Source organism: Penicillium hispanicum (assembly GCF_028827665.1).
Source record: "Penicillium hispanicum strain IBT 35686 chromosome Unknown utg000005l_segment0_segment0, whole genome shotgun sequence".
NCBI lineage: Eukaryota > Fungi > Ascomycota > Eurotiomycetes > Eurotiales > Aspergillaceae > Penicillium > Penicillium hispanicum.
Window position 1 is genome coordinate 1,890,894 of NW_026623197.1, and position 15,269 is coordinate 1,906,162.

Genomic DNA, 15,269 nt, shown 5'->3' on the forward strand with positions numbered 1-15,269 from the left:
TCCGCCATCTACCTATCCCATACTTCGTTTTCATCCAATCTCCCAACATGGCCCTTCCAGTCTCCCTGACTTCTCTCACTACCCGCGAAGCCATCACCGACGCCCTGTACCGTGCAGTTCGAGGCTTCGACAGCAATGATGTCGAGTTCTTGAACTCGTCCTTTATTGGCGAAGATGTCACCTTGGTCATCAACGGAGAATCCATGAATGATCTCACCACTATTCGCGAGGGAGTCTTCGCTCGTGTCGGCCCAATGGATACCACGCACACCATTAGCAACATTCGCATCGAAGTGAAGGATGGAGCCGAAACAGCTTCGCTTAGCGCCATCGCAGTGGCGCAGCACTGTCCTCCTGGCAGGGGAAAGGAGCCCGATGGTCCCAAGTTTTTGGCAGGCTCGGAGTATACGCTTGATCTTGTGCTGGATCAGGCAACTGGGCTGTGGAAAATCAAGAAGTGGATTTTGGATATCCTTTGGACACAGGGCGAGCCCTCTGTGATGGGACTGTAGGTTTGAAGACCTCACATCATTTTGCCGCGTGTATTCAGAGAGGATGAAGAACAACATAGATTTGAGCCTACAGACATCACAAATCTATTAGGCGAACAACAATTGCTTTTTCTTCTCTCTTTCTCTTTTTTTCTATCTTTTACTAGTTATAGAGGTGCAATGGTAGTTGCATTTATTGCTCGGATCTTTTGCATGGCGGCTACCACAATTCATCATCTATGCAACCCCGATAGTGACAGTGACATCAAAGACAGTCAAGGTAGTTAACTGGTTAACTTTTATTTTCTACCCTGTTGACAAAGCGAAGTGAAAAGACTATTCGACTTCTTGCTACCTTCACGACCACTTCCTGCTATGTCTCTGTCGCCGCCCGTCTAGATATATCGAGAGATAATATACGAACTACAATGTCTTCAGATCCGCCATTGCTGCTATTTGTGAGAACACAAACTTCTTAGCCTAACTGGCTTTGTGATTTTATTAGTTTCAACACTATATACGGCTGAAACGGTATGATATTAAATCCCCGCGGAGCCCGACTATCGGCCCGCACATTGACCGGGCCGATGAACAGGTACATAATCTCGCACCGATGCCGTGTTGTTCCTTACATCTAACTCTGATCGACCACCAGTCGAATTGAAGGTGGTACCCAAGTTAATTGCACTGCTCGAACCTGAGCGATCATCGCCCCAAAGTCTCTAGGCCTTCTGATGTCCAACAAACCAGCCAAGTCTCAACCTTTACCAAGTCTTTGAGTCATCGAACCAGTTAGCCCTTTGACGAAAACAACACCCGACCATCCAAGATGCACATCAACAAAGACCTCGAAAACCCTCCATCCGAGACTGTCCTTCCAGTCTCCGCAACAAGTTGCCATGTCACAGAACCCCGCACGGCGCAACCCGGCGCCGAATCGCGACATCTCTACTTCGCGTACGGCTCTAACCTCTCCCCCAGCCAAATGAGGCAGCGCTGCACGGTCAATCCAAGTCTCTCCTCCAAGCCACTTGCAATTGCCCTGCTGCCCAAGTGGAGGTGGCTCATCTGTGAAGCGGGGTACGCCAACGTGCTGCCACCAGAGGGAATGCGCGAAGGACCACAGCGCAGCGACCTCGCGCGCAAGGTCCCCGTTTCTGGCGTCGAGGATGCAGTTTACGGCGTGCTCTATGAGATGGATCCGGCCGACGAGACCATCCTCGACGGGTACGAGGGTGTGGATCAGAACGCGGAGGAAGCAGATGGGAGTGGGGAGGTGGGCGTTGACGTGCGGCCCCGGGAACAGGGAGAGGGCGACTACAACAAATGGTATTTGCCGGCGCAAATCATCGAGTGGATCGACGAGGGTGATCATCGCTTGAAGACGGGCAAGGGGCAGGAAGTACCGGTGCTTGTGTACGTTGACGAGGAGCGGGTGATTGTTGGCCCTCCCAAGACGGAATACATCGGGAGAATGAATCGGGCAATCCGGGAGTCGGAGGCGCTGGGGGTCTCAGGGAAGTGGCTCGAGGAAGTTCTAAGGCGGTTTATTCCCAGAGAGTAGCATGGTCGCATACTGCAGACACCTGATCTAAAGATAGCAAGGGGAGGCTGGACGAGTGGGGAGGACTGGAGGAAGACATTATTGCAAACGGGGTCAAAGTTATCACAAGCCAGTATATGAACTTCAATGCATCAAAGGCGCAAGACACAATTGAAACATATTGCCGGGAGGTATCTGTCTATATTGGGAACGACAACTGATTTGGTTGAATTAGGATTGAACATTTGGAATGGTGTGAGCCCGGCTCGACTCCAGCCCACCGCCGAAGTCCGCGATCTGCACGCAAACAAACACAGGACCATTTACCAGCAACGCAGGGGCATGCGAGATAAAACCCTCTCCGAGATTCGGAGCGGTTGCAGGAACGGTTCGGGAGTGGCGGCTGTCGGGTGGAGGATTTGGGGGGGGGCAACACCGCTATATTCCGGCGCGAGCATTTTGTACTCATTCCGATTCGGCGAAATTGGGGATCGCTGAATCAATACACTTTTCAAGACGGCAAGAGAAACCGTGACATGTACCGTATCAAATTAGGCCTGGCCCGAAAGGAGGGTGTACACGGGCGCCGGGAGCTTCTCACGTCCCTTCAGGAACTCCAGCTCGAGGATGAAGATGAAACCCAGCAGATCGCCGCCCATCTTCTTGATCAATTGGCCACCAGCGTAGGCAGAGCCCCCTGCAATCCATGGTGAGTTGATTGGAGGGACGGCGAAGTGCGATAACGCAAGAGATACATACCGGTGGCGATAATGTCGTCAATCACGAGCACCTTCTGGCCGGGCTTGATGGAATCGGACTGCATCTGGAAGAAATCCTGGCCATACTCCTTGTCGTAGCTCTGGGTCTCGCAGGGACCGGGCAACTTGCCCTGCTTGCGCACGGGCACAAAGCTGGCTCCAAGGCGCAACGCCAGGCTAGGGCCGATCAGGAAGCCACGGGCCTCAAGACCGACGATGACATCGGGCTTCTGGCCACCGTAGGACTCGGTGATGTGCAGCTCCAAAGAGCGAATAAGGGCTTCGTGGAGGGAAGGGTCGGCGAAGATAGGCAGGATGTCCTCGAACAGGATGCCCGGGGAAGGGAAGTCCGGGAATTGGCGCAGGGCGGCGCGCAGTCTTACCTTAAGACTGGCGAGTTCGGCGGCGCTGGAGGAATGGGAGGAGGAGTGTCCGGCGACTTGGGCGGAGGCATCGGGAGAGGTGGATTGGGACATGGTGAAAGAAAGAGGAGGGGGAAGAGGGAGGAGGAGGGGTAAAAAGAGAGAGAGAGAGAGAGAGAGTTGGAGTCCAGTACTAAGGAAGTAAAGATAGCAGGAGGAGTAAAGAAAATTTCAAAAAATTCAAACCAAATTCTGCAAGGAAAAAAAAAAAAAAAAATTAGAGGTGGTAAAATTACGGGCCCAAGGTTGATAAGCAGATAAGTTGCCCCTCGCGGAGCCTAGATGTGTTTTTTGCTTTTGGCTTCTCCCGCAGATGGAGGGGCTTTGTTCAGAGAGATGTAGTAGTAGTCCCCCCCCCCCTATATCACACACCCTCGGTCTAGATCTGGATCAGCCAAGACACACGAAAGATTCGGTGCAACCAAGTCTAATCCAGGTTCAGTCGATGGACTGCGGTCTGTGCCGCCCGAGTAAGAGTGTACTTGTCCTTGGTGATCCCAATCTACCTATCTCTAGGGACATCGCCTAGGAGATGTCTAGTTGCAGAGTCTATCGGAGCCCAATCTGGCGGTGACTCTGTAACGGTAATATCGAATATTGTTCTGCGTCACGCAATGCATTCGAGCCGGTTTCTAGAATCCGCACATGCAGCTACAGGATCCAGGGTGATGTGTCTGGCTGGGGACCGTCCCGCTGCGGGCCTCGGTGGTTTCTACCAGCGTCAAAGTTCGTTCTGATCTGCGGAATCGCCCACTTGCCTAGCCATGTAAGCTGTCTAGCCTGGGAGCTAGCGGACGCCTCCTTCGTTCGGCCCGGACGAATCAACGATCGGCTTCTGCCCATCACACCATACCGGGAGGCGCGGCGGCTGAAGGTGACGATGTAAGTTGCGAGGTTTCTCGGATCGAACTGCAAGACGACGAAAGCCTACCCATCGGAAAATGACTCATGGGCATCGAACGCGGTCTCGAAGTGGTTGTAATCCCTGTACGCAACGACCGGACCTGGTGGTCCCTGGGTACGGATGTGTCTAGACCACGCGGGGCCTGAGCTGGAGGAGAGGGATGGGATGGTATGTATCTCTGCACTTGTATGTACAGGCTAGCTGTCTATCGTACCATCTGCGCGCCGCGTCGGACGCCCGCTGCAGGATTGACACATCGTACAGACAAATCTGGCCAATGTAACCAATCGTCGCCACGCTATATAATTCTGAAACTCGTCACAAAGACTGTTCGACTGCTATGGTGCGCGCATGCAGCGCTAGCCAGCAGATCGACTGGAGGGGGAGGGGTCATTTTGCATGTCACCCACCCATGTAGTGTAATCTCTATTAGTTACAAATACTAGGCTCTCTCATGTTGGTGTGACACCAGGAGGGCGTCACCTACGCCAATCTCTGCAGGAAAAGATCCAAAGTGCAACCAGGCAGGCAGATCCTTATAAAAGGAATGTCAAAAATTGCAATGCAATGCAATGCAAAAAAAAAAAAAAAAAGAAAGCCGAACGCGGGGGTCGAACCCGCAGCCTTGAGATTAAGAGTCTCACGCTCTACCGATTGAGCTAGCCCGGCTGGCCTTGTTGGAGGGAGGTGAATCTTTGGCATCATGAATAAAGACTCGACCCCAGTAACCTGGTGATTCAAGATTAAGCGGGGTGGTATTGCCTCAAGGTAAACCAGCTAAATGAGGCACAGATCAGCTTCTCAGCCAAGGGAATGAATGACTTGTCAATCGCTGCCTCTTGGGTCAGAAAATATACTTTGATTCTTCGCATTTATGGATGCTTTGGTACTGTGGGGGTTCAATCTGCCTATCTTTCGTAGTACCATCCCTCCTCTGATTTCTGAGTTGCTTCTCCAGATGAATGTCTTCCAGTCGGGGTCCTATGAGTCTATCTCTATCGTTTGTCTTGGGTTCGTGTTGTATTGCCAACAGCCACCTTTGCCGGAATTATATATTCACCGCACAGACCTGCCAACTACCAACACTTTCCTTTGGCACTCGACGAGTGTTCTATCGCACTGTAAGCCCCATACCCCAATCCGATTCAATCCACACGTCTCCGGTATGACTGTTCTGTACAACATACCTGCCTTAGGTTAGACGAATTGAATGATCCCGGCTACAATGGTCCACGCTTATGTAGTGCGACTACCACATGAACGACCATATAAGACCAGATACATATAGAGCAAAGATTCTGAAAGAATGTCCGAGAAATGCCGGCTATTGCATAGACTTGTGCCATGACACTTTTTATAGATGCAAACTCGACAACACAGAACCTTCCCGATCGGCAATAACCACGTGACGCAACACGGACCATCTCGCTTAATGTTTTTCCGGCGTTGCGCCATCAGCTATAAAATGTCTGCCTCGCCGTTCCTGCATTCATCATCATCTTCCATGTCTCTGGCGTCCTCACCTCATGGAGTATTCTTCTCTAATGAACGAGGTGCCGGCCTGCTTTGTAATCCACACTATCTCATAGCGACATGTCACCTGCTCCGATTGTCGAGGAGGTGCAGCCGGATCCGCACCTGGACCAACTCCAGGCCGTGGGCAAAGCTTTCGATGCCCTTCTACTAACCCTCTATCGGCTTACTCACAGACACAATGAGCTCAAACAACAATCGGAGGACATCTTCAAGCAGGTAAATACGGTTCTTCCACCCCTTTCATTTACCCCTGGGCATTTTCCACTGCCTCCCCGATGTCTCAAATGACGAGAGAAATTTGATTAGCTCTAGATCAGGAGTCACATCTGTGGCGGTGACGGATTAACATGTATTATCTGATGAGACTTGCACTTCATTTTCTTTGGTTGTTTGACAACACTTGGATACGACACGGCTGCTAACGCGCAACCTCTTGATAGTACACCAATGTCACCAGGCAGCTTCCCCCTCAAGATAGACCCCATGCGATGGAGGTCCAGCAAAGGTTACTGGATCAACAGAAACAATTGTGTCTAGGCCTTGTGCACAGCAACTCGCGAATCGAAGAGCAATCGCTGAATTCCATGGATGTAATCAAGACGCTCGTTTCACACCAAAATGTAGACGAAAATTCCACTCGGGCCATCGTGAATGGAGTGAAAGGCTACAAGGCCCTGCTTCGTTCCCAAGATGGCCTGTCCCAGATATCCTCTGCGAAATCGTGCGTCTTGGCCCGCGGCCCGGATCCCTCCGTCTCGCTGGAGCAGGACTTTACAACCAATGGTACCCAGGGTAGCCTTCACTGTCCATTTTCCAAAATGAAGAATTCCTCTGAAAGCGAGGCGCAGAATTCACAGGACGATGGGCCCAGGATCCGAGTCGACACCTGTGGGAATGATAGCCTGGACCCTATCAAAGCAGAACAAGATGAGCGACGCTCCAGCGCAACCCCGTCGGCCCGGTCATCCACAGGCCGATGTCCTGTGTCTCGATGTCCTATTCGGTATCTGGATAAACATTCACCGGAGGAAATTGCCGAGTATGTGGAGAGACACAAGCACGAAATTCCCCGGAGCCATGCGATTTGTGTCAAACGATATCAACGAGATCCCCAGAACATGCGTCACCTGGATGCCAAGTACGGTGGCCTTATTAATATGATCAGTGGCCTCTCAGCCAAGCACCAGGCCTTCCTGCCAAATCGACAGACGAACGGCGGTGGCGATGGCCAGACATCGCACTCTGCGTCTACGGAACGAGTTGAGAAATGGGCCGAGAACGTTGATACAATTCACCCGGGGTCGCCTCCGCCCAACGAGGACGACAATCGCCAGGGTCATTTTGACCGTCCGCTCCGTGAGGTCCGGGTGGGTGAATCCCCGAGCAGGCCTTGGGGCATTCCGGTTCCCATCACAGAACAGCCCGCTGCTTCCGCCCATTTCTCTGGATCAGTGCCTGGCATCATGTCCCCGGAATCCCGCCCCGTTGATCCATTAGAGAAGCCCTCTCCCGATGTCTCCTCAAAACCGGCAGGTCGGTGCCCATTCGGTCATGGTGCACCTAAGCCAGAGCCGGCTGCTGCGACTGTCGCCAAACCCAGCTCCCCGTGGACCCATTGGGACAGGGACGAGAAACGCGAGACAGCTGATACTGGCGTTCCGAAGACCGAAGAATCGACTACGAAAACCGACACTAACTCAATGCCGACTCATGTCACTTTTAACGGGCCCGTGTTCTTTGGATACTCTGCCGAACAGACAGCCCACCTGATGCAGCAACTTGGCAACCTGGGCAAATCTTGAATTGTACTACATCCATTCGTTCTTTACAGCGATCTTGTGTTTGATTAATACCCTTGGAGGGCGTGTTCTTTTTCCAGCGCAAAGCGACATCCACCATCACGACGAGATGACTACTGAGCTTCACTATATTCTTTAACTCCACCAAAGCGGGTGCTATCTTCCTGCATTGATACATACAATACCTACCTAGCTAGGGAATTTTTTCCCGATTTTCCTCTCTAGTACGGAATACTCGTAGACTGACCTCACCGGAGACTCAGGAATTCCCCTCGGGAAACGTAGCAAAACCCCCACCAGAGGCGGGGCGCTGCGGCAGTTCCATCTTATATTCCGCCCTCCAACATGCAGCGCACCACTTGTCGTCTTCAAGCTCTTTCACGTACTCTGAACTCAAACTTCGCCTCGCGCCCTCAATTCATCAAGCCCATGATGTCTGCCAACATGACCTCCGTCACTGCTAAGGATGCCTGCCCTCGTGAGTTGTGACCCCGCATTGTAATTGACGTTCTCCAACAACCTTGGGAGCATTTACATGACGAGCCAGCGAGGACTGATTGCTAACTCATATTGACCTATCCAGCTGCCGGTCCCTACGTACGTTCCCAGTCCTTCCACACTCAATCCGTCTGGCCGTCAATCCTCATTTCCCGGAGCTTATAACCCCGCCCTTGACTCACTTCAATTCCCAATACGAAATCCCGAACTCTTATGCGCGCGACGGGGATCAACCAACTGAGATGAGAGCAGACAAAATACTGACAAAAGAACAGTCCCAGGCTATCCGCGCCAACGGCCAGATCTTCGTCTCCGGCCAGATCCCTGCCGATGCCTCGGGCAACCTGGTCGAGGGCGACATCGGTGTCCTGACTCAGGCCTGCTGCGACAACATCAAGGCCATCGTGACCGCCGCTGGCTCGAGTGTGACCAAGATCGTCAAGGTCAACGTATGTATATTTCATGTGTCGTTTATGACGGTGCAAGCATTGGACTTGGCTGATTGACTGTCCAGGTCTTCCTGACCGACATGGCCAACTTCGCCCCTATGAACGCCACCTACGAGAAGTTCTTCACCCACAAGCCTGCCCGCAGCTGTGTGGCTGTTGCGCAACTCCCCAAGGGTGTGCCTGTTGAGATTGAGTGCATTGCTCTGGAGTAAATTTGGGTATACGCTCCGATAGAAAATAAATCGAAACATGCAGTCCATACGAAGATCCTCGCACGTAGCCCTAAGTATCATAGATTGTCTGCCGAAGGCTTACTACTATTTTTTGAAAGGTGTAAGCTTCACCCACTTTTGCAGATGCCGCTGGATATTAGTTTCGGACTGTAGGAAGACCAGAGAATGGATGACTGCAATATGATGGATGATAGCGAGAAGGCCCCCACAAAAATGCTTGTTATTTGCAAGAAGAATGTCCTGTCAAGGCATATATATGTCCTGCCGACTTCACTTTCAATGGAGTTCCTCTACGACGCAGATCCACAACACATATAGAATTGCATCGACACAATATCCTTCATATCCTCTCCGCTGTATCAGGGTATATAGTTGCAGTTAAATGATGTACAGATTTGTGATGGGCTTGCCCTGGGAGCGCATTGAATATCGCCTCTTGATGCCGACGCCAGTCGCAGTGCGTAGGAGTTCGTAGGTTTCGTCGCCGCCACCGACCATAATAAGGCTAATCAGCTCATTGCGTGGAATGCCACTGGCTGTCATCTGCTTCTCGTCAAGATGTGGCCGGATAATGGTTGATTCAGCACGAAGGGCGGCGAGCGGTGCGACTGGTGCAGATCTTGAACTAGAGAACTCCCTTTCTACCTGCGAATATTCCTCTGGGGTCAATGGGGGCTCTTCATCATATGAAATGACGATAACTAGTTTCAAGGCTGAGCGTGAGGGCCGGAAGGCGGCAATGTTGCGTAGTTTCTGCGAGAATGTGCAGCCGCCGCGTTGGATGACTAGGACCTCGTGGGTCTGAACAATCTCTCGAGGAATGCGCTCGTCGCAAAGCTCGCCCGCTAAATAGACGGTTGACCATGACAGACGGTTATTCGTCGAACTGCCGACATAGGAGACGGTAACGGCGTCGTTAACATCAGGAAGGGGGGCCGCTCCAGGGCCAGTGGGAATAGAAGCTGGAAGGCTCAGACGTAGTGGAGCGGCTGCATTGGTATCGTCGCGGAGCAAGGACGACACCGAATTCAACAGGGATGACAGCATAGTCTTCACGGGGGAGTCAGCAGCGGCGCTTTCGTCGACATCGGGGTCGGATCGGCGACTGCCGATGTGAGACTCTGAATCTTCTGAAGATTCTGGACGTTCCACTGCAGATTCCCCAGCTTTGAGATGAGCTGAGTCATTGCGTCGGCGAGAGGGCTCTGGAAGAACGTCAACGACGAGGTCAAGCATGGAGCTGTCGCGGACTCGAGTGAAATTTGGATCATAGGGATCGACGACATCAAAGGTGATCTGACGCGAGAGATATACCTTCTCATCTTTTCCCAGAGGTACATTGTTGATCACTTGCACCCGATACCCGTCTTGATCTCGAGTGGCAGCCGCCTGATCTCCCGACGGAACATCTTGAATCATGCTCAAGCGGAGCCCCCCAATCGTCTTCACGAAAATGCCATCTCGCACACGTTCCAATGCTCCTGGGCCCAGGTTAATTCCGCCAGGGAGAGACGGGAATGAGATGTCAAGAGTGGGGCGAATTGCCATAGGCGCACTGGTAGCATTGAAAGGCACAAGCTCCAGCGGCAGGGTCCATGGATAGAATGTATAATTGGTTGGTGATGACAGGTCCGAAACGGACACGCTTTGGTGATCAGGCGAGTCCGTTAAGATAGGACCTTCGCCTGCTCTGCGACGAGGTCGAAGATGTAAACGTGCTAAGCTGGCAGCGTGAAAGATGTCCGATCGAGAAGCAGTCGATGATACACCCATGTTCTGCGGATCAGGAATGACAGGACAAGTATTCTCGACAGGGTTCTGATGAGTAGTCCCTTGATGTTGACGGCGAGGTTGTTGGGATGCGCTTTTCCTTGGAATGACCAAAGGATGCGCTTCAGTAGAGAAGACCCACGGCGCATCCAACTTATTGAGCGGATGCTCGGGGGTGAAGAGGAGGAACATGTACTTGGCAGTTTCGCCAAGAAAGAAACTCTCCATACGGTCAATCATTTCGCCAGTTTGGACATTTCGCAGACCAGCCCATCCACATTTAGTCCAACACCGCCGTTTGATGTCGCGAAGTACCATCTCCCCGACATGAAGATACCAGGGATCGTGCGTTGCTTGGTAGATATAGTACGTGGACTCAATGAACTCGGGTCGGCCTCCATACCAGGAAAGACCGCCATCGATATCGCCAGTTGCCACGTTCCAGCGTTCAGGGAGACCAGAGAAGCGTGTCCAAATTGCTGTCGTCAGCAGATGAATTTGAATCGCTTCGTCCAATTTCCCGTCCAAAGCGAGGAGGCCAGGATAATACGCGCTCAGGCTATCAATCCAAAAGGCCCGGGTAGCACCGGTGATCACGTCTCCGACAACAAGATGGGGATGCTGATACCCCTCGCCTCGGTACAAATGACGGTTGATCGACGCATGAGAATCCTCCCAAACTTGAAGGAAGGCATCCGAGGAATGTTGGTCGTCAGTCAAAGGGAGATAGTAGTCATCCAGCAACTTCCAGGGACTTGTGGAGTCGAAAGGCGGTCGTTCTCCCTGGGAGAGCAGGACATGGGATTTGAACGCATATTCGTAGAAGCTATCAATGCCAGCACCAATCTACTCGGCGTCAGTCTGTGTTCCTTTTATTGCAGATGGCGATTCATACTTACCCCTGCATAGGGACCAACCCATTTCCCCGACTCTGCGTCGATTCCAAACCCAATCAATCCAATCTCACTGCGTCGCACCCAGACCGCCCAGAATGCTCTCTTGGCCAATTCCTCATATCGGCCATCCCCAGTGAGCCTGCTGAGGACGGTGAGCTCTAGGACCAAGCTACCGGCGCCCGCGCTGCAAGTTTCAGTGATTTCGGTGGCCAGATAGCTGTATTTTCGCTTCCGCTCGCCATCAGGGCCAGTCTTCGCGTTCAGTGGCGAATTCTCGTAGAATGGGATACCGTGCCGCAGATTTACACGCGGGTAGGGGAGGCCAGTATCTGTGTAGAAGCTGGGAAGGAGGCGATTTGCCAGATCCACTGCTAGCCGGAGGAGTTGGCCATCATAGATAAATCCATTACCCCACACAATTCCATGCTCGGTCTCTGAGAATACGCTCTTGTCCCATTCACTTGCAAATGCTGCCTCTGACTCTGGCGGACTGTACCCGGTGATGGGCAGTTCGCCAATAGCGAAGAGGTGTGAGCTGAGCAGCCCGCCTGCAAGATGATATTAGCCAGGCTAGACCCAGACAAAGAGAGCTAGGCGTGTAGGAAAGACATGGAGGAACAGACGTACCAAGTCCTCGGATCACAGTCTCAAACACCTGCACTTTGCTATCGATGTCGAACCCCCTGGATCTCTCGCCCTGTCCAGCAGGGCCGTGTGACCCATCCCCATATAACCTCACAAAATCTTTCACGCCATTCTGAAAATGTTGAAAAGCGCGATTGCCGCTCTCCGGACTCGATGACAGGATGGCTAAGGTCGATAAGCTATCAATTAGGGTCAACGTGTAGTTGCCCAGGACATCATTATGTTCGGAGCCCTTGCTGTCACGCGTAAGAGGGCCGCAGGTGAGTGGGCGCAATTCGTCTTCGGGAAAAGCATGATCGAGATAATTTTCGAAGCCATGGTAAAACATGCGCTCAGTTTCTTGCCTGTCGAACAAGCAAGGGAGTTAGCATCAACTCTCGTCTGGAGGTTGATTGTAGCCAGAAAGGACAAATGGTCCGTACCGAAGTTCTTTAATTTGATGATCTCTCATCCCTTGTGCCAGCGTAAGCCATAGCGACAATAGGATGGCCCAGACAACCATCATCCAGGCGTGACGGGGGTTGAACATTTGCAAGCTCCAACATCGCGTGCGCATCACCAGAGCGGGCGAGGGGGGGTATGGACGGGCGGCAAGAGACAAAGAACCTGCCGCTCAAGATACACATGGATCCAAGGCAATCCTGGAGCCAACGGAATGAGAAATTTACCCCTAGAGTCGTGGAGGAATGAAAAGTGGTCGGCGGAGTGGATCTGCCAGATAAGCCATTTCGGGAATCTTTTCTCAAGCGGATGTTGCATCATCTGGACCCTGAGTGATAACTAACCAGTTAGTTAGTTGAAAACGTTCTATCGACACAGCATGAGCCCTATTTTATTTTGTGTAGTAGTCAAACTCATTGCTTGTTTAGTATCATGTTACTTCATTGTCGTCAATTATGTTACAAAAGAGTGGATGGGTTCATGTTTATAGCTCGACTGCACAAGTACTGTCCATTCCAGCGGGGCTGACAGGTATCCCTACAGGAGCAACTAGGGCAGGACACAATCGAACCGAGTAAATTCGAAGTAATTTTGGTTGCTAATCAGATAACAGGTAAGAAGGAAGCCCGTCAAACGGTAAAAACTTTAGACACGATCTCAGACGCAACTTAGGCGCACCAGTCTATCCGATTAATTTATCGACTATGACTCAAGCTACTTGGTTATAGCTCATCGATATCACTGACTGAGGGGTCAAAGTGAGAGGATAGAATGTTATTAGCTTACAAAAGGGGTATTTCAGACTTGAGACTGCTCTACAGTTTAGCCGCTGTCTCTATAGGCCTGTATAGTGAAGAAAAATTTGTTCCACATCAACGTCCTGGAAAGCGCTAGAAGCACATGTAAAGAATGAAATGCTTCGCTTAAGCGCAACATGATATTTATTGAAGAATCCATCTAGACCAAAAAGAAGGGCTACATCCAAGAGCCGAGGACCATATAAGAATTATACATAGCAGTATGAACTTCAGTACTAGATACCACCACCACATGTCGACAAAAGAAAGGGGAAGAGTACCCCCACACACCGGATTTTAGAGGCGCCAGGAACATAGTGTACAACAATCGTGGTGACTATATCGTCAAGGGCCCTTGTGAGGTGCCTGTCTGCTATTCTACAAGCTGGTGAATGAAGGCAACGGCATCTAGGTGCTTGGTCAGAGCCCATTTCTGCGTGGGATGGCTGGGCCATTCTGTCAAGGAATATCGCAACCCCGAGAGGATGTGTATAGATACCGATTCAACGCCCGCTGATCCATCATTACAAACGTTTTTAAAAAGACACACCCTCACACTCATTTGCCAAGTTCTCCAAGCATAAGATTGCGATCAGATGAACAGGAAACAACTGCAAACGAGCCAGTCAGCTTCGGCAGTACGTAGATGGGTAATAAAGGCGAGTACTCACTGATTGGCTCATCATTGGGCGAGAAGCGGACATCGTTGACTGTGCCCTTGTGCCCAGGGAGCTTGTACAGAAGCTTGCCAGTCCTTGAATCCCAGACAACCACACTTCGGTCACCGCTGCCTGCGGCAATCTTCTCTCCCTTCGGATCCCAACTGGCCCGGATGAGGTTCTTCTCCAGTCCGACAGGAGCACCGTCGAAAGTTCTGACCTGGCGATTGGTCGGGGCGAAGGGCCGGATATCCCATGTTCGGACCGTCGAATCATGTGAGTTAGACAAAAGAGTCTGCGAGTCTGGAGAGACCTGTAGCGAGGTGATGGTATCAGTGTGCCCGGCCATGGAATAGACAATGCCCTTCTTGCGCAGATCCCAGACATGTATCGTGTTATCGATGCCGCCACTATAGATCTCATTGCCAGCCTCAGAGAAAGCCACTGCAGTGATGGGGAGTTCAGTTTCGAGATAGTCCAGCGCATCCTTTTGCCGTGGATCCCAGATCCCTATGCAGCCATCGTCACTGCCACTGATCAGCAACTCCTGCCCCCGCTTGCTAATGTCGAGACAGTTGACAATCTCCTCGTGGCCCACGTGGCGGCGCACTCGCTCTCCAGTCTCCAAATCCCAACTCCCCAATGTCATGTCTGCTGATGCCGAGAACAGCGCTCGTGAATCGCGTGCCCATTGTAGGTCCAAAACCGCACCTCGATGTCCTTTCAGCTCACCGTAGTTTTCACATTGACCATACGTGTTCCAGAGCACTATGACAAAAAGATCGGCGTTAGTCAATCACTCTGCTGCGACTGCGCTGAAATTTAGAGGACGTACAAATGGAACGATCCATGGAGCCGGATGCGATGTGCTGGGCACTTGGGTCAAACCGAACCGTAAATACTTCCCCAGAGTGACCTATACTCCCACCATCAGATTATGTTCGCACATGGATTGGCGCGAACGAGTCTCACCTGTGAGCTCCATAATGGGCGCATCGAGGCCACTGGTGCGAGGAACCTGCGCATGAGATTAGCCCACGTCCCACTTCCCAATACTCATTCATAACCCGTGAAAAGATAGTGACATACGGCTTGAACAAGAGCACCATTCTGTGAGGAGCTCTTGACGACAGCGGTGCCCTGCGTGAGGTCGGCGTCGGACTTCTTTCGCTTAACCACAAGTTGGTTAGAGGACCCGAAGGCCGCCTGGGCAGGGCGCTTTTCCCCTGACATAGTTTCAATGGAGAATCAACCACTGGAAATTCAGAACCAAAGAGGGTAGAAGGTCTGGGCGAGCCAGATTGAGGGTGCGAAAGATTCCTGGAGGCTTCGGAGAAGCTGAGGGAAGAACGATAATCCCACTTGCGGCGGGCGGTGAGGGCGAATATGTACGGCGACAGCTCCATCACCTCGCTCTCCCCGCAATCA

At 51.8% G+C, this 15,269-nt stretch overlaps 7 protein-coding genes across 7 annotated transcripts; 4 read left to right on the forward strand and 3 right to left on the reverse strand.

Moving 5' to 3' along the window:
• Positions 1 to 47: 47 nt before the first annotated feature.
• Positions 48 to 512, forward strand: N7459_006140 (nuclear transport factor 2 family protein; the record flags this gene model as incomplete). The annotated part of the gene is made up of 1 exon (XM_056945324.1): positions 48 to 512. One exon carries the CDS (start codon positions 48 to 50, stop codon positions 510 to 512), a length of 465 nt encoding a protein of 154 aa, XP_056799659.1.
• An 808-nt stretch (positions 513 to 1,320) lies between these two features.
• On the forward strand, positions 1,321 to 2,055 carry N7459_006141 (gamma-glutamylcyclotransferase family protein; the record flags this gene model as incomplete). The annotated part of the gene is made up of 1 exon (XM_056945325.1): positions 1,321 to 2,055. The coding sequence occupies one exon, from the start codon at positions 1,321 to 1,323 to the stop codon at positions 2,053 to 2,055; it is 735 nt and encodes a 244-aa protein (XP_056799660.1).
• Positions 2,056 to 2,585: 530 nt separating this feature from the next.
• Positions 2,586 to 3,268, reverse strand: N7459_006142 (adenine phosphoribosyltransferase APT1; the record flags this gene model as incomplete). The annotated part of the gene is made up of 2 exons (XM_056945326.1): positions 2,586 to 2,731; positions 2,794 to 3,268. The coding sequence occupies 2 exons, from the start codon at positions 3,266 to 3,268 to the stop codon at positions 2,586 to 2,588; spliced, it is 621 nt and encodes a 206-aa protein (XP_056799661.1).
• A 2,443-nt stretch (positions 3,269 to 5,711) lies between these two features.
• Positions 5,712 to 7,456, forward strand: N7459_006143 (uncharacterized protein; the record flags this gene model as incomplete). Its single annotated transcript, XM_056945327.1, has 2 exons — positions 5,712 to 5,870; positions 6,095 to 7,456. 2 exons carry the CDS (start codon positions 5,712 to 5,714, stop codon positions 7,454 to 7,456), a joined length of 1,521 nt encoding a protein of 506 aa, XP_056799662.1.
• Positions 7,457 to 7,798: 342 nt separating this feature from the next.
• On the forward strand, positions 7,799 to 8,612 carry N7459_006144 (uncharacterized protein; the record flags this gene model as incomplete). The annotated part of the gene is made up of 4 exons (XM_056945328.1): positions 7,799 to 7,931; positions 8,037 to 8,050; positions 8,227 to 8,400; positions 8,466 to 8,612. 4 exons carry the CDS (start codon positions 7,799 to 7,801, stop codon positions 8,610 to 8,612), a joined length of 468 nt encoding a protein of 155 aa, XP_056799663.1.
• Positions 8,613 to 9,011: 399 nt separating this feature from the next.
• N7459_006145 (glycoside hydrolase family 47 protein) lies at positions 9,012 to 12,500 on the reverse strand (the record flags this gene model as incomplete). Its single annotated transcript, XM_056945329.1, has 4 exons — positions 9,012 to 11,249; positions 11,303 to 11,847; positions 11,927 to 12,288; positions 12,367 to 12,500. The coding sequence occupies 4 exons, from the start codon at positions 12,498 to 12,500 to the stop codon at positions 9,012 to 9,014; spliced, it is 3,279 nt and encodes a 1,092-aa protein (XP_056799664.1).
• A 1,240-nt stretch (positions 12,501 to 13,740) lies between these two features.
• N7459_006146 (WD40 repeat domain-containing protein) lies at positions 13,741 to 15,074 on the reverse strand (the record flags this gene model as incomplete). The annotated part of the gene is made up of 5 exons (XM_056945330.1): positions 13,741 to 13,793; positions 13,854 to 14,609; positions 14,677 to 14,757; positions 14,814 to 14,859; positions 14,931 to 15,074. The coding sequence occupies 5 exons, from the start codon at positions 15,072 to 15,074 to the stop codon at positions 13,741 to 13,743; spliced, it is 1,080 nt and encodes a 359-aa protein (XP_056799665.1).
• Positions 15,075 to 15,269: the final 195 nt, after the last annotated feature.